This window comes from Centropristis striata, chromosome 3 (assembly GCF_030273125.1).
Source record: "Centropristis striata isolate RG_2023a ecotype Rhode Island chromosome 3, C.striata_1.0, whole genome shotgun sequence".
In the NCBI taxonomy this organism is placed as follows: Eukaryota; Metazoa; Chordata; class Actinopteri; order Perciformes; family Serranidae; genus Centropristis; species Centropristis striata.
In genome coordinates this window covers 6,543,680-6,561,894 of record NC_081519.1, presented here as the reverse complement: position 1 = coordinate 6,561,894, position 18,215 = coordinate 6,543,680, and the positions used below count along the sequence as shown (strand labels likewise).

Below are 18,215 nucleotides of genomic sequence, written 5' to 3'. Positions count from 1 at the left end.
AGCGACAAAACCTTTCTTTTTACACTGTTGCAAACTGTTTTTTTCCACATGCTCACAAAAGTTGATATCCAGCTGCTGCAGGCTGTGAAACTGGTTTTAAAACATTCACCAGTTGAAAACACAGTCAGAAATGTTAATATGCATTATCCTTGTAAGAGAAACAAAAGTGAAACTAGCTCAAAATATTAATGCCCCTTATTTGCTTCCATTATTGTGGTGACCTGGAGGTTATTTTGATTTATATATACCTTACACATAAGGTTATTATACTGTTGGCTTTTTTCTGACTTTTGTGAAAGTTCTTGGACATTTTGCTTGATCTTAAAGTAAGAAAACTTAACCAAATACAGAAACGCTGCGCAAAACACAGACAGTTGAGTTTTCTCAATTTCATAATTTTTCTAAATTGGCATGAGTGGCCAAATTGGTAGATATGTTAATTTGTTATGAAGTTAGATTTGTGCGAAAATGTTCAAACAAGACTTCTTCAAATTCAAGCAAAATATATTAATAATTAATTAATAATATTAATCAAAATATCAAATACAAATTAATTGAATTTTGTCTTTGACTATTTTTTTTTAATTTAAATTTTGTATTCGATATTTTGATTAATATTTTTTTGTTTGAATTTGAGGTGGTGTTGTTTGAACATTTTGGCACAAATCTAACTCCATAATTTGTCAGTTTGCATCAGTTTCCTTAAGTTGCAGTGCGTTGAGCCCTCATGTATATTTTATTGTTTTATCGCAGTGTAAAGCAAAAATACATATTTAGAAAGAGGCAGACAGAGGCCCCTAGAAGAGACTAAAGACCAAACTCTTTACTGAACAAATAGTCTACACAGAGGAGGAGACACCCACTCATGTGTTGTCTTCTGACTTGATCTTTGTATTTGTTGTATAAACTCTCAAATGCACTTTGTTTTGGATATAAGCGTCTAAGCTAAATGACAGATGTAGAATTATAGAATTGAAAGGAAGCTAATAAGAAAAAAATGTATTCAGTGAAAGTATTGGTAAACCATTATGAACACAAATATTTCCCTGTTTAAGAAAATGCATTTCTAGATGAAGATGTCTTTTGAGTAAGTTGACTATTAGAGATTCACCTCTTAATGATTGTGGTATTTTCCTGTTAGTTGTGTAGTATGTTTTATGTTACAGTCTAACCTTTTGTTCAGGACAGAACTGTAATAACTGGTTTAAACCAGAATAATGAACTGTAGGATCTGGGATTTGTCAGACAGTAGAGGTGTTTGGAATTTGAATATAAACTAGAAAATTTCTTCTGGGGAAATTCTGATAGGGCCACGGAGGCTACTGCCGGTGTGTGTACACTATGATGAGATTCTTCAGAGATTTCAAACAATTAATACTAGTAATGTTATAATACTATATAATATACAAGGAGCACACCTACAACAGTCATTCATTTTCAAGTATTTATTTATACAGCAACCTATGCCCTTTAACCTCAAAATGTGTAATCACATCAAAGGATCAAAGGCAATCAGAGCAGAGCAATCAACAGAATTAACTGCCAATGTCCCTGAACAGTGACAGCAGGCAGAGGTGGACAGACTGGAATTTCTGTTGGTGCGTGTTGGTGGCGCATCTGTGCGTCCTACGCCCAAACTATAACTCTGACAGCTTTACCAGAGGATGGTGAGTGAGAAGACACATTTTCCTACGTTTCTATGTATAAATTATTTGTGGAATAAGAGAGTGGAATTTACGGCCTGGAGCACAGTTTTCAAATCTATTTTTTGACAATTTTTTCTCTCCCTCTACACTCTGGCGATGATGTCACACACTGTGACACGAACATTCCGTGCAATACACACCCATTATAATCTCAGAATTTCTCCAAAAATGATCATGGTCATTGAACAGGGATTGATAAAAAACTATATGACCTATCGAAACGTGGATTAATACACAGATACACAAGACTTGTGTCTACTGTTTAAAGTTTCTTTGGTGAAAGTATGCTGGAGAAGTAGATGTTAGAAAAACTCCAATTATTGTTCTTTTTCGCTCATTTTTTTTCGGGCGTCCCATTCACTTCAATGCAAAATTTTGGGCAGACTTACGTCGCGAAAAATTTGTGTCCGGAAAGAAAAGTTATAGCACACCGATCCCGATCAAACCGCACGTTTTGAATAGTAGACTAGTAGCGGGATGAAATTGCGTTCAGAAGAGGAAGAAGAAAAATCCACAGTATGACAATAGTGCTCGAGGCTGTGCACTGGTCCCAATTGCCCCGTGGCCCTAACAAGTATAGGTTGTATCCTTTCAAGGTTAAATTGATGCAGTAAATTTAACCTGACAATATTGCATGGGCGCCTAGTGTCATTTTTTTAAATTATATAAGTTTTTAATATTGCCTTTAAACCATTTTGATACCAGAATAATAAAAACCTATTGCTTTTAAGCCCAGTAGATGGTGCTGATGACATCTTTAATGCCATTCTTATTTAACAGTAAATTACTATCAAGTTACTGAAAGGGATGCAAATGTTTTTTGTACAAATTGCATTGTTCAAAAATACTTGTACAATAGTCCACACACTTTTTCATGTAGTTTTTATGACAATGTTGGCCACTCTGTCTGCTTGACAATCCAATTTTGGTGCAGTAAACATAATTTAAAGGTGCTGAATGAACCAAAAACTTTACCTTATTTGATAAAACAGATGTTTAAAGTTTTCCTTTGGGGGCATGATATGCAGCTGAAAAAAGACAATAAATTACACCACAATAATAGCACAATACTCAATAATCACAATCACAATATGATTGTATTTTGAAGACAATATCGTTATAATATTGTATCGCACCCAGCCTTATTTTATGTTAATTTATTGTGATTTATTGTGTAATAATATTGTGATCCTTGACAGAGAAGTATACATTTGGTGACACAAGTGGATGCTGATAATAATGCTGCATTTTCTTTTTTTCCTTTCTTTGTTTTTCTTATTCCATCATCCAGCAGTAAAAGTGCATCACTCTCCATATTTTCCACTATTTTGTTTCCATGGAAACTGTTTGCCCTTCATGATTTCCTCACACACACACACACACACACACACACACACACACACACACACACACACACATACCTAATACACTAATACACTCAAAGAAACATGTCTGCTTTGATATCTTGTTAGCTGCACTGGAGGCGATCTTGGCTCCACAGTGGGAGAAGCAGGTGAGGGAGATGGAGCCACCAGAAACCAAAGGTGATCAACTGAGTGCTGAATGAAGGGATACTTGTATGAATTTTTTATTTTTTACTTATTTTAAAGCTGACTCACAAGTTTGCCACCAAATATGATCAAGATAAAGCTTTTGCCAAAGATTTAATCAGATTATTTTAGTTTCAGTATTTTCACGTTTTAACTCTCTTCACCTTCCTTCCTCGTCATTTGCTGCTTTCAGCGTTTAGTTGACTCTTTTTTTGAGACTCTCCTTCTAGCTGATGGACACATGTGTATCGTTGAGAACTAGCAGAATAGCAAACGTATGTTAAAAACATCTGTTGAACTTTTATCTTCAACCTGGTCTCTGGACTTTGCAGTAAGTTTAAAGCAATATTTAATCCACTGTCTTGGTTAACCTCCTACCCCTGACTGTAACGTTGCCTATATTTATTATCATGCAGAGTCTAAAATGATTTTACCATCATGCACTGAATTTCCTTAATATCGCTGGCTGACATGACTTGAGGAATATTGGAATGTTTTAGAGTAAACCTTTTTTGTACTTTATTAGGGACACGGGGCAATCGCACACAGCACAAATTCATCCCGCTACAAGTTATCCATCAATATATATCATTATATATCAAAATGTGCAGTTTTTTTTTGCCAAAAATGCTTTCTGTTTGAGGCCAGAAATTCCAGTCTGTCCACATCTGGCTGCTGTCACTGTTCAGGGACATTGGCAGTTGGTGGCAGTTAATTCTGTTGATTGCTCTGCTGTGATTGCCTTTGATCCTTTGATGTGATTACAGTTACAGATACACGCACACACACACATGCGTGTAAGCGCGCACACTCCTCCAGATACACATGCTTCTAACACACACACGCACGCACACACACACACACACACACACACACACACACACACACACACACACACAGGTAACTTTATGTGATTTTAATTACACACACACACACACACACACACACACACACACACAGGTAACTTAATGCGATTTCCGTTACACACACACACACAAATGCGCGCATAAGCGCGCACACTCCTCCAGATACCCGTTTCACACACACACACACACACACACACACATTTTGAGGTTAAAGGTCATAGGTTGCTATATAAATAAATACTTGAAAAGGAATGCTTGTTGTAGGTGTGCTCCTTGTATATTATATAGTATCATAACATTACTAGTATTACTTGTTTGAAATCTCTGAAGAATCTCATCATAGTGTACACACACCGGCAGTCGCCCCCATGGCCCTTTCAGAATTCTAGTTTCATGCTTTTATGTTACTTTTCAAAGGGCAATATTGTAGATTTTGCATATTTTACATTATATATTTTATAATATTTTACATAATTGTTTACTCATTTTCCAGCATCACAAATGTGAGGATAGTTGGTCAAAACAATGTAAAAATATTACAATTGTCTTCAATTTTAATCAATTGAATTTATTTTTTCAGTAAATAATCAGCAGATTAGTCCAAAGGAAAATGATTAGTTGCAGATGCATACAGTTCTCTCTACCTCAATCAAATACAACAGTAAATTCCTGCTTTGAAATGAAATCAATGAGAAATAATAATATAATTACATAATATACAATAGTCTAACACTCACAAGAAACATTTTACTTTCACTTTTACTGCTGATACTTAAAGCCTATACTCAACCATGTGACTTTGGCCCTTGTTTGATTGTTTATAAAGCATACATTATCACCGAATTACGTGTTACACCTTCTTAGCCAACTTAATTCCACCTCATTTCCAAAAGTTTTACACTTCTGGAATTCATTCATGTTTTTTGTGTGGAAATTAGATGAAAGATATAAAAACATGTAATATTTGACTAATGAAAACAGGATGGTTGAGTTAATTTTCAAATCAGCGTTTATTTGTCACACACAGTGCAACCTGCAGTAAAATTATTTTTATGCCAGCTCCAGGCACCGCTCTCACATAGAAAACATACAATATATTATATGTATATTAATATAAATATAAACACGAATAGAATGAATTAAAATAAAAAAGTAAATACATATTTTTTACAAAAATAAAATAAAATAAAGTAAAATATTTTTATTTTATTACATAGTATCCTATTACATTATCCTTGTTCTCCTTAAAAAACCCAAAGCATTTTTATTGTAATATATTTTCATGTTTTATGTTTTTATGTAGGCTATGTAGGATCAGTGGCGGATTTAGCAATTTGGGGGCCCAAGGCGAATTTAGCTAGGGGGCCCTTCAAATCCTTACTTTTAACAAAAAGAGTTTTATGTTATTTAATTCTGTTGACTTTTTTTGCTGTATATATATATTTACAGCATATATACACACACACACTGTAAAAAAATGTTTGTAGAAATTACAGTAAAACACTGTAAAATTGCATCTGAAATAGGTCGTAAACATTGTACATCACCCTAGTAGATACATTTAGTTACTGTAAATCAAAGAATAGTATAAAACTTTAAATTCTACAGCCATAAACTGTAGAAAAGAAAGTAAAGTTGTAAAGTTAATGGAGAAATACCATGATGAACGTGGTTAAAATCCTGCTGCTAGGTGAGCACCATGGTGACACTCACCTGACGCTGTTTACGCACTGTTGGAATGTAACTAACAGTGGTGGAATAAGTATTCAGATCTCTTACTTAAGTAAAAGTACTGATACAACACTGTGAAATTACTCCACTACAAGTAAAAGTCCTGCATTCAAAACTTACTGAGGTAAAAGTAAAAAAGTATCAACATCAAAATGTACTTAAAGTATCAAAAGTAAAAGTACTCATCATGCGGAATGGCTCCACTCAGATTGTTTTTTACATTTTACATATATTATTTGATTATTATTATTATTGATAGATTTATGTAAGCAGCGTTTCACTGTTGTCAAGATAGGGATCATTTCAACTATACATATGTATACATATAGGCTATATACACTGTAAAAACAAAAATCTGTTTAAATTACGGTAAAATACCAGCTGTGGTTGCCAGAACTTCAATAAAGGTCCTGTCGCCAGCATGAAATCCTACAGTAGGATTTCATGCTGGCGACAGGACCTTTATTTTGAAGGGCAGTATCAGGCCCAGTCAGCAGCGGTCAGCTGACTCACACAGAGGCTGCTTACCTGACCAGCAACTTCACTGCGCGCAGGGTGAGCAACGGCACTGTAAGTAATAACTCGAGCTAAAAAATATTTTATTAAATCTTAATTATTCGCAGTCCTGTAATCGCTGTTTACAACCTGCAGCTCTACCTGTTCAACTGACGTGACGTTTGAGACGAAGCCACGTGCTCTTTCTGAAACTAAACAGAGGATAATAAGTTCACTAGCTACAGGGCTAGCTAGCTGTTTTAGCACGATTTATGTCCTCGCAGCTTTTAACAGGTAACGACAGCTAACGTTAATGTCACGGGCTGCTGGCCCGCTCAGCAGCTACATCTGCAGCTAGCTTAATTTAACGATACAGTACGTGTTTTTTCTCTGTGTGTCCGCTGTCACACAAAAGACACAATGATTAGATGTTTCTTACTCGATCCTGGCATATTGCTACTTGCTAATTATTTTTTCTGTAATACTTGTTCTCTGTGTCATCAGAGGAGTAAATAAATCACACCATGCTGCCTGACAAAGATGGTCCAGGTGTTGGAGGCGGACAGAGCTCTCCTGAGGGGGAGGATGTCTCTGTGAGTCTGTTCAGAGAGTACCTGCGTCTCAAAACTGTCCACCCAGACCCTGACTATGGTGAGATATATTCACACATCAAGCCGTGCCCTTTGCGAGTGTCACAGTTGGATTTTTGGCATTTATTAAACCCAGTTGGTGGGGACCAGAGTCAAAACAGCTGCCAGAATATTCCCAAAATGTGTGTCATTATTCTCAGATCGTATCAATTTAAACACCCATGGCATTTGTGTTATTGTAGATGCATTTAAAGGGATCCCAAATTTGGGATCTAATGTTCCATTGCACCCTGCTGCTGCTAAAATAACTCATTTGCATGTTCACATTAGTTTCATTGCTGAAGGGTACTATCTTGCCGGTGTTATGCCCCAACTTTAATAAACTGTTTCCTGTACATGTTGTGTTCAAGTGAGAGCACTAATGTTACATTACAGCTGTTTAACAGAGGCAGACCACAACTGCAGCTGTTTGGTAAACACAATGCATGCACTGTACAGGAACCAGTTGGGACAGAACACCAGGACAGCAGCAGAACGTATTTCAGCCACCCGATAAACAAGTGTACACTATGTACAGAACATTTTCTCCTCTTTGCATTGCTGTCAGACAGCCCTGTTTAAGTTTTTGCAGGAGGAACTAAAGTTATTTTGTGCTCTTTGCAAAGCCACCCAGCCTCCATTGGCAGAAACAGTAGTTTTACTTCATAAATCAGGGGAGTTGCTGGTCTGCCACTTCCTCAATTGGTTAGTTTGATTGTGTGACTTTTTTTGGGTTAGGGTGATGCTGCTGCCTTCGTCCACAGCAGTACATTACTTAGCTTACATGCTGGTACAATCCCACTTCAAACAATCCAAACTATTCCTTTAAAAGTAAACTTGTAGCTGCAGAAAAGTCCAGTTTGAAATATATTTGCCTGTTTTACTAGTCCAATCTTGTCTCATATTATTTATCAAAGTCCAATCCTTATCAACATCAGTTAGACATTAAGTGATTCCAGTCAGTATGAAGTTAGTGGTCTTAAAGAGAAAGCTGAGCGAGGCTCTCACTTCACGGGTCAAATAAAACAAACAAGCTGCATCCCTGACAAAAAGAACAGGATTGAACTTAGTGTGATAGCTGAGATTGTTTTGTCTTCAGGAAAGTCTGGCCACACTCTTCATCATAGATCTGAGCCAGCTGTGTTGGTTTTAGGTTCATTTTCAGGACTGTGCAGATGGCCTGGGGACATTCAGGGTCCCATAGTAGTGAGAGATACCAGAGGAGAGTGGCTGGGTAAAAAACCTTTGGGCTGCTTTTCACACCCGGTTGCTTTTTCACACTCAGGCTGCTCAATTTGGGAAAAAATAATAATCACGCTTATTTTGGGGAATATTAAGAACACAATGACTTAACATGAATACTAAAAAAACAGGCAGTTATAGAATTTTGAAGAAAAGTCTTTTTTTGCTTGAAATATAATTCTATTTAAAAACAAATTAAACTGTTAATGTGTTGTAAAAACAATTAAAAATGTTTACATATATGTTTTTTACAGTGTATAGGTGATAAGGGAGCCCTTTATATTCATTCTTGGTTTTCTGTAAGCTTACCAAAGTGCAGTAGTGCTGCCACACTTAGCAGTTGCAGGATTTATGCTGCTCCGAGAAGTCTTACACAATTATTAATATGTAAACGGATTGTGCTGCTATCTGTTTATTCATTTATAGATGCTGCTCTTCGGTTCCTGGACAGAATAGCGGAAGAACTTGAGCTACCCATGAGAAAGATTGAGGTTTGTGCTTGTGATGAGGATATAATGTGATGATATTAGAGTGCAGCACGGCTCTGGAGGTCTTTTAGCAAACAGACATGGAAGCCCCAACCGCTCCTGATGAGCAGCCTTTGTATAAATCTGTCTGTATAACATAAATCTGTAGAAACTCTGATGAAGGCGTGTGTCTTGGCATGTGTTTCAAAGTGCTTTTGAGTAGTTGGTAGACTAAAAAAGCGCTACATAAATGCACTACATTTAAGATTATTCATGAAGTAAACATTTGTGTGTAGAAATGAGTGATACTTCCACTGAAAGGCAACAGTGGGCTTTATCCGGCGCTCCCTCTCCCTGTAGGTTTGTCCAGGCAGAGTTGTGTCCATCATGACGTGGGAAGGAATTAACCCGGCCTTGAAATCCATCTTACTCAATTCCCACACAGATGTTGTACCTGTTTTCCAGGTATGCCGTCTTTCTCTTGTTCGTGGCGTTACAAACCTTTTATTACCTGTAATACCCACGGAAAAAATAGATTTGATATCAATCTCTTCTCCAGGAACATTGGAAATACGATGCTTTCAGTGCTTTCAAAGATGCAGAGGGCAACATTTATGCCCGGGGATCACAGGACATGAAATGTGTAACTATACAGTGGGTATAAACTGCCTTGATAACATGTTTTATTAAACAGGATTTGTACTCTAGTGTTGTTGTGATCTGCACATGTTCTATGAGACACACTTGTTTTAATACCCACTCACTCAACCTGCATACTGTCAGTTCAGACTCCGTTTGATTATTTCTGACATAACTCTTCTGCGTTTTCTTGTTTTCTTTGCAGATACATCCAGGCGGTCAGAAGACTGAAGGCAGAAGGTCGGAAACTGATGCGCACCGTGCACTTAATGTTTGTTCCTGGTAAGATTTTTTATTGTTGTCAAATCAACGACACACCCACCCACCCAGGTGATATCACATATTATGGTGATGACATTCCTCACTGTCCTGGTGGCTTTAAAACATTTGTTTTACACCTGTTAAGGTGTGCCCTTAATTTCAAACAATTTCCCCATGTCCACAAACAGTGCAGCAGTGTTTCCATCAGCTGACCAAGCACATTCGCTCAGTCAAAGGTAAACTGTCGCTCTGATGACCCCCCGAACAGTCACAGAGAGACAGAACAGACAGCTACACTCAGCACCACTGTGCCTGTAAAAAGACAATTTTCTAACTATTTATTTATACCATTACACCACCTGTACATATTTTTCACTAACCTGACCTTGTACATATTTTTTCTAAACTCGTTTTTTGTTATTTTTAACCCTCCTGTTGTGAGTCAAATTGACCCAAAGTTTAAAAATCTAAAAAAAATAAAGTATTTTTTTCATTAAAAAAAAATTAAATTAAATAAAATAAAAAAAAATCAATGTCATGTAAAACCATTGTATTTATATGTAGGTCTTTCCAATGTACATAAAAAAAGTTTTATTTCGTATTCTTTTATGAGAAATTAGTGAATAATCTGTGAGAGGTAAAGTACCATTGCACTAAATATTGATTGAATTTTTTTAGTAACGGAGTTGTTAATGAAATATAAACAATGTTTATTGGGATTTTTTCGTTTCTGACACTTTCGGACAATTAAACATGCCCCGGGTCAAATTGACCCATAAACATTTTTGCTGTTACTGAGAAACAAACAGGAGCAGGAGGGTTAATATTTAATATTGGTATTTCTCAACTCAACTCAACTTTATTTGTAAAGCACTTTAAAACAACTTCAGCCGCAACAAAGTGCTGTACATAAACAAACAGAACAAGAGACAATAAAATAAATAAAACAGGAAATAAACACTAAAATAACTACATTCATTGCTTTTTAAAAGACAATTTAAAAAACAACAAATAAAAGCAAACCATAAAACACTAAAAACAAAAGCAGAGTCTCATGCGTGGTTAAAAGCCAAGGAGTAAAAATAGGTTTTTCTGTATTTTTGTTTGAGAGACAAACCAAGAGTGCACATGTACCTGGCCAATAAAGAGGGTTCTGAGATTCCGAGTTCATCGTGCTGGCTCACATCAGAGTTCACATCAAAACCAGAAACACATGCTTTAATTCGTCTTCATTAGAAGTTGTTGTTTGAGGCAGGGGATATGCTTAGGACAGAAATATAATGTGTTTGTATCTTTATAATGGTACAAATTGTACTCAATTTGCTGGTTGCGTTATGCTCTTAGTTTTGTCGTGATGAGTGGAAAAATCTGCTTAAAATGCAAGTGACATTCGAGGCAGCACGTTTGACACTGAATCTCTATCAGCTAATAATGATCATGAGGGTGGAGACAAAGGAGAACGGCCAGGCAAGTTTTAACCTGAACAAAAATCTGATCTGACTGGGCACACCTGTTTTAATTAAAATGTAATCGTACTTCTACTGTTACTTGTTCAGTAGGTCGAGTCAAACTAAATCTGTGCGAGGCTCGGGCCGTATCAAAGTGTTACGGCGTACCAGAGAATTTAGGAATCCAGAGGGTTTGATTTTTTATCCCGTCAATAATATACAGACGCTCCTCTTTCTGTTAAACTGAAACAGAGGTGTTGTATAGTGCACAGCAGGGGGCACCAGAGGTCATTCTCTACGGGGGAAGAGGCAGCTGAGCTGAGAAAGATGGTGACTAACGATAACATGACAGGATTATTAAAAAAGTAAACTGCCTCAGCTCCTGTTTTGGAGCGTATTCGTTTAGTCCTGATGATAAAAGCAAGCCAGACAACACGAACAAAGCTGTGCACAGATGACTTCTTCTGACTACAAATGCAGATTGTTAGCAACATGGTTTTATTTAACTGCCACCAACATCCACACATCATCTCCGTTCAGCCTACTGACGCGTCTGTGTGGTGGATCTAAGTAAACTCAGCAGGACTTGTCTAAGTAGGTTAATTGCTTCTTAGACACAAAGCTTTATAGGATAGACCGCCTCGTTATATAATAACTTCTATCGTCAGCTGCTCGGTTTCTGTTTAAGTTAGTTTTGTTTTGTTTTTCCACAGGAATAGTTTGATATACTTTATGCTAAAAAATAGATGCTGCCCAAGCGAAATCCTTCCAACTAGGGGCATTTTGGCAGATGGAAATATGAAAACTAAAGAATATATTTTTCTTTTCAGATGAAGAAGTTGGAGGTCACAAAGGAATGGAATCATTTGTGAAGCATCCGGATTTCCAAAAGTTAAACATTGGCTTTGCGCTCGATGAAGGTAAATAAATAACATATTTTTGAAAGACACTGAGTTACTAACTTAGTACAGCAACAACACATTTGCTTCATGTTGCATTACAAGTGTTCAAAATAGGCTGATTGCAAATAAACTTTAGAAAATATGTGCTGTTTCAGTTTATCTTTCCTATATTATCTTGGTGATATTAACAATAATTTACCAAAAAATGTACTAAGAGTTGCAATAGGAATACATTTATAACTCCATAATGTCAGTACTTTAATGACTATTTATTGTCCAAACCTAGACGAATGTTTGCTGTGTTAGAAATGATCCTGCCTGTTAAGTGGTGTTTGATCCAGAGCCAGTCTTTGATTTGATCTGATGACAGAGGCAGATATCAGATGTGTGACAGTCACTGGGGTCAAAGTCTGAAAAAAAGTACATTGGCAAACATGCTGAAATTATATATATAAAATATGTAATAATATAATTATATGTGTGTGTGTGTGTGTGTGTATATATATATACACTACCGGTCAAAAGTTTTAGAACACCCCAATTTTTCCATTTTTTATTGAAATTCAAGCAGTTCAAGTCAAATGAACAGCTTGAAAGGGTACAAAGGTAAGTGGTGAACTGCCAGAGGTAAATAAAAAAAGGTAAGGTTAACAAAAACTGAAAGATAATGTACATTTCAGAATTATATAAGTAGGCCTTTTTTCAGGGAACAAGAAATGGGTTAACAACTTAACTCTATGGAGTCTTGGGCTATTTTGTCCATTTTTGAATTCTTTTCATGTCTTTGTAAGTCATTTTGTGTCTTTTTTTATTCCTTTAGTTCAACATAAAATGTGATTTTGAATCTTTTCTTTATTTTCAAAACACTATCATGCTCAATAAAGAATTGTAAATGTTGCAAATGTGCATTAATTTCAGAGTACACTTAGACATTAAACTGCATCATTTTCAATTAAATTCTGGAAAAGTTGGTGTGTTCTAAAACTTTTGACCAGTAGTGTATATATGTACTTTTTTTCAGACTTTGACCCCAATGACTGTCACACATCACACATCACACACACACACACACACACACACACACACACACATATATATATATATTTATTATTGAACTGTGTATTTTGCCCCACAGTTTGTCCTGTGTTAAATGTGAAAAGTGTTAAATGTGTTCTGCAGGTCTTGCCAACCCCAGCGAGGCCTTCACTGTGTTTTATGGAGAGAGGAACCCCTGGTGTGAGTATAAAACACATACAATAGAAAATTTCCATCTTATCAGATTTCAGGATATTTGAGAAAGATAAAGTCGATGTAGAAACAAGCAGATTGATTTCCTTTTTCCAGGGATTACAGTCCACTGCCCGGGCAGCCCAGGCCATGGCTCCAGGTTTGTGGAGAACACAGCGGCTGAGAAGCTGGTAACTCTCAATATCATGCATAAAACCTGTTAAATAATAAAAACATGTTCTTACACGAGCTGTGGAGGAGCGGCCAGTGACTATGCTGTCTTATCCTTCTCAGCGCCAAGTCATTAACTCCTTCCTGGACTTCAGAGAGAAGGAGAAACACAGGTGAGGCTGAACTGTTTACATCTCGATTTATTACATGATATATACGGCAAGACATATTTTCTCTTTAATCACAAGCTTATTTGTTGTTCTCCAAATACAATCTTTAAGGCTTGATTACTTTTATGAAGTTCCAGTTTCTCTCTACTGCTTTTCATACAGTCAGTACATATCATTAAGGCCTGTAAACAGCTGTATTGGCACTTTGACTCTTCCAAATGTGCAGGAGTTGCTTTCTCAGTAGCCTGTGTGATGGTTAATGGCTGGTTCCTCCTAGTGTAAAGCTACTGAGATGTTTTAATGTGGACAGTAAAAATGTCACATTCATGTCCTAAGCTGTAGAATATCAGCAGTCCTGGTTTATGGAAAACCCTTTCGAGGCTAAACTCTACCACCCATTTAACAGAATGATGACACTAAAAATTAAGTGATACTCATGAAATAGTCATGAATAGTGATTTAATGCAGGTTGTGTGTTGGGGTTGGGGATTTTTGCACGGCAAGTATGCATTTTGATATATATATATATATATTTTGTTTTTACAGAACTTTATAGTTTACATAGGAGACCTTTGAGGAGACTGCATTGTAAATGATAAACTCAACAGAACAAACGAAACTCTAACTAAAATGCCAGGTGTATAAGGTGGCCTCTTTATTCTCTGTAATGAGTGCCAGATTACATAATTCTTTCCAGGAAACCTTGAAGGGAATTATTAAGAAGACACTGGCTTTTATAGTCATTTTAAAGAAATTTCACGACTTTGGCTCCTGGTCATTTAAAAGAAATGCTAATCAGCCATTATATGTCGTGTTTTTGTGTCCCTGAAACATTAATGAGAGTTGCTAATTAGTTCTTTTGTATAAAGAATAAAAGATTTGTTGCCATTTGCTTTGATGAAAAGGGAAGTTAATTCTCCATGTTGGCCCTGCAAAAGTTCAATTCTGCTTTCGACTTTCCTACAGTGCAATTACAATAATGTAATTTATTATTTGTGTGTGTATTCAAGGCTTAATACCAGTGAGTGTTTCACCCTGGGTGATGTCACCACAGTGAATATGACCATGGTCAAAGGAGGCGTGGCCTACAACGTCATCCCACCTGAGATGGATGTCAGCTTTGACCTTAGAATACCACCCACAGTCAATCTACAGGTGTGTACAGGTGCATGTCTGTATGAGTGTGAGTTTGTTTTTGTGTGTGTGACTCATGCAGACATCTGACTTCCAGCTTAACCCATTGACACCTAAAATTTCCTATAAAACCTCTGGGTGATTTTAAAATAAGCCCCTAAAACCTGAAGTTTTTCTGGAAATTCAACAGAAGTGTCAACACTTCTAGTAAATAATAGATTTTTCAGCCTCTGTAGCAGATAGAAATGAAATTCAAAAAGTATTTGAGAGGTTATACAAATACTACAAAACGACGTATACGCTTTCCAGGCTTCAATGGGTTAATCTCAACTCTAAACTAACCTCTTAATCTCTATTATCCGACCAGGAGTTTGAAAGACAGATCAAAGAGTGGTGTAAAGAAGCCGGAGAAGACGTCACCTACGAGTTTGCTCAGGTGAGTGTCACAAAAAGGTGCTGTTGCTTCGTTGCTGTTGTCAGATAGATTAAATGAGCTGCCGTCCATTGCAGAAACACATGAACCAGAACTTGACTTCCACAGAGGAGAACGATCCTTGGTGGAGCGCCTTCAGTGCAGCCTGCAAGGCATTGTGAGTACATACTGATGCAAAATCTGTAAGTGATTTCAACATTTCCTTCTGGATGTTAGAGTGCAGATGCAAATGCAAGGCAGTCAGGTGTCAGATGGTGTGTAAAGAACTTAATGAACATTAACTTGAACACTGTTTGGCTTCCCTCCATGTTGCCAGCGGCCCCTGCTCTTTCATCTGCAAAAACTACCCACACTGCAGCAAGCTTTTTCTTTAAATATATCAATTTTCCTTTGACTTCATCCAGTAGATCATTTGTTCTCATACTGAACAACAAGTACACCCCATGGGGAAGGTGAAGTGACATAGGGAGTACATGTAAAGAAAATGTCATTTTAATTTATAAAAGCCAAACAATCCCATTAAATTTTTTGGTAACACTTTACAATAACCATCTAAGTGATGTTTATAGATGGTTTATAGACCAATTATTAACCATTTACAAAGTGCTATACATATTTAATCTTTAAATGTTTCAAACGAATTTCTTAAATGTAAATGAATCATTTCAATATCATTAACATACTTAATATGGTGTTAAAAATGTTATGAGTGTAACTAAAACTATTAATTATAATTCAATTGTTTGTTAATGGTAAAGTAACTATAAACTTACATTAATATACCATATATCTAATAATTTCTAAATTATTTAGTTAGTTAAGTATTAATAAATGACATATTTACCATTCTAAATGGCCTATATATGGTTTATAAATGATGATTAAACATAAATAAATTATCTGTTTACTTTTTATAAATGATGGTTATTGTAAAGTGTTACCATTTTTTTATCTTAAATTGATGGAATAGCCCAGTTGAAAATACACTAATTTATGCAATTGAGTGTTCTGTGAAATAATTACACTGCCAAATAGCTACAGGTAGAATAATCATGACATACAAAGGTGAGTTTTGAGGGAGGTAGCTGGTGTCTGAAGGGGAAGAACAGAGTTTAAGATATGTACGACCCAAATATTTTTTTACAGGTGTTGGATTTAAAAAGATCAAACCAAATAAAAAACTCAGAAAAAGATCCACAAGCAAAGATTGTCATCAGGGCCTTTTGTTAGATCAAAACATTGCTGCATAATTAAAATTACTGGGAGCTTTTAATGCAGTGTGCAGATCTAAAGAGAGGAACAAGACTGAAAAGTTTGCACAAGATACAAGCAAGTAAAAGCTTCAATATAAGACAGCTTCCTCAATGATGGCCTCATCTCCACATAACACTGTATCTAATTCATGTGAAATGAGTTTAAGTTTAAATGTCCTCAATCAGTGTATGTATGTATGCATTTACAGTCGAGCCTTGATGAGTAATGTTATTGTCCAAACAGCTTAAGCTTTACAACGTATTTCTTAACAATAAAATCTTTGTCTGCTGTTGTAGTGGTTCAAATAATTTTTATATCCTCTTATTTCTGCTCACAATCCTTTTTTTTTTTAATGCATTCATCCGACGAGTTTTCACACCTTAACTGCAAATATTCACACAGCTCCCACAATCAAGAACTGCATGCTCTGTACTGTCCACAGTCGCTTGTTTCAGCATCTGAAGAAAAGCTATTGACTTTGTGTTCTACTGTAAATGTTATAGTACTGTGCAAAAGTTTTAGGCAGGTGTGGGAAAACTGCCTCCAAGAATAGATGCTGGTTTGAAGGCAATGGGATGGTCACACCAAATATTGATTTAATTTATATTATTCTTCTCTTCACTCACTTTGCATTTTGTTAATTGATAAATTAAATTAATTAATGGTTAACTGTATATCGAACCTTTTTGCTAATGCCTGTCAAACAAAGGCTGAAGCACTTATAGGATATTTTTTGGGGGAAATATTTATCCAGATAATTGTGCATGACAAAACCATGAAGTTACAGTGAGATTGAATCTGTCCTTGTGTGATGAAAACTATGTCAATATCTCTTTTTATTGTAGGAACGTTACTCTGGAAAAGGAGATATTTCCAGCCGCCACGGATAGCCGTTTTATCCGAGCAGTGAGTATGAGTGAATATGAGGAATAAAGTCACTAATTCAGCCTTTTTATTCTGTAATTATTTAGCTGCACTATTCCCCTCCTCCAGTTCTGTGTCTGGTAATGGGTTTGTTTGTTTAATCTAGGTGGGCATCCCTGCTATTGGCTTCTCCCCAATGAACCGGACGCCAATCCTGCTGCACGATCACAACGAGTATCTGAATGAGCAAGTCTTCCTGAAAGGCATCAGCGTGTACGAGAGGCTCATCCCGGCTCTCGCCAGTGTTCCTGCCTGTCCTGATGAGGCTTAGACTGGTTCTTAACTTTAATCCTCTCAAAAAAAAACCTAAAATCTAAAAAAAAATTTCACTGATGATCTGAATATTTAACTTGAAAATTTTGCAGAGATTACCAAAGAATAACATGTATATCATTAAGCCAAACTGAGCACGTAGCTTTTGGTACTGTTTATTTTTTTCTCAGGATATAGACACAGTAAGCTTTGCATTACTCAGTTTTTTAACAACATACTTACTGTATCTCAACATTGTTGATTGAGTGTGCCTGTGTGTATGCAGTCTTAAAGATATATCACCTATTGTGTAAACAATGTTTTCCATTAGTATGGAAAAATACACTTAAATGTGAAGGACTTTGATTAACTCTTCAATCAAACATCATTTAATAGCCACTTTTTAAATTTAGCTTGATTTTAAAAATATGATTCCACAGATAGAATTTTATTTAATAAACTGGAATTTATTTGTTCATTTGTACTTTCATGGTCATATTTTCTTGTACACACATTAGACATTGAGGTCTGATGCTGCACTGCAACACCAATGAATGAACAGCAGGATTAGAGCTGTGGATAAAGATTTCTGTCTGCCTACGGTGTTCAACCTCCAAACAAACATCTGCTTCAAGGACAGACGGAAAATAAAATGTACCATTAACTACATCATTACAAATGTCCAACATCAGTTAAAGCATTTAATCTATCAGT

At 36.2% G+C, this 18,215-nt stretch overlaps 1 protein-coding gene across 3 annotated transcripts; it reads left to right on the top strand.

Moving 5' to 3' along the window:
• The first annotated feature begins 6,292 nt into the window (after positions 1-6,292).
• Positions 6,293-17,985, top strand: LOC131969019 (aminoacylase-1A-like). 3 transcript variants are annotated; one of them, XM_059330132.1, is made up of 15 exons: positions 6,293-6,408; positions 6,853-6,999; positions 8,646-8,710; positions 9,047-9,151; positions 9,246-9,340; positions 9,531-9,607; positions 11,865-11,954; positions 13,116-13,172; positions 13,281-13,354; positions 13,458-13,507; positions 14,515-14,659; positions 15,006-15,074; positions 15,149-15,228; positions 17,171-17,231; positions 17,356-17,985. In XM_059330132.1, the coding sequence occupies exons 2-15, from the start codon at positions 6,873-6,875 to the stop codon at positions 17,518-17,520; spliced, it is 1,260 nt and encodes a 419-aa protein (XP_059186115.1). In that variant the 5' UTR covers positions 6,293-6,408; positions 6,853-6,872; the 3' UTR covers positions 17,521-17,985. The 3 variants fall into 3 exon arrangements, with proteins under 3 accessions (XP_059186115.1, XP_059186114.1, XP_059186113.1); XM_059330131.1 differs by having other exon boundaries at positions 6,343-6,423; XM_059330130.1 differs by lacking the exon at positions 6,293-6,408 and adding an exon at positions 6,465-6,642.
• The last annotated feature ends 230 nt before the right edge of the window (positions 17,986-18,215 follow it).

Coding starts and splice junctions, on each gene's coding strand:
- LOC131969019 (XM_059330132.1), top strand. CDS start 6,873: ATGCTGCCTGACAAAGATGGTCCAGGTGTTGGAGGCGGACAGAGCTCT. Junction 7,000..8,645: donor CCACCCAGACCCTGACTATG/GTGAGATATATT, acceptor ATTCATTTATAG/ATGCTGCTCTTCGGTTCCTG. Junction 14,660..15,005: donor CACCCACAGTCAATCTACAG/GTGTGTACAGGT, acceptor TTATCCGACCAG/GAGTTTGAAAGACAGATCAA.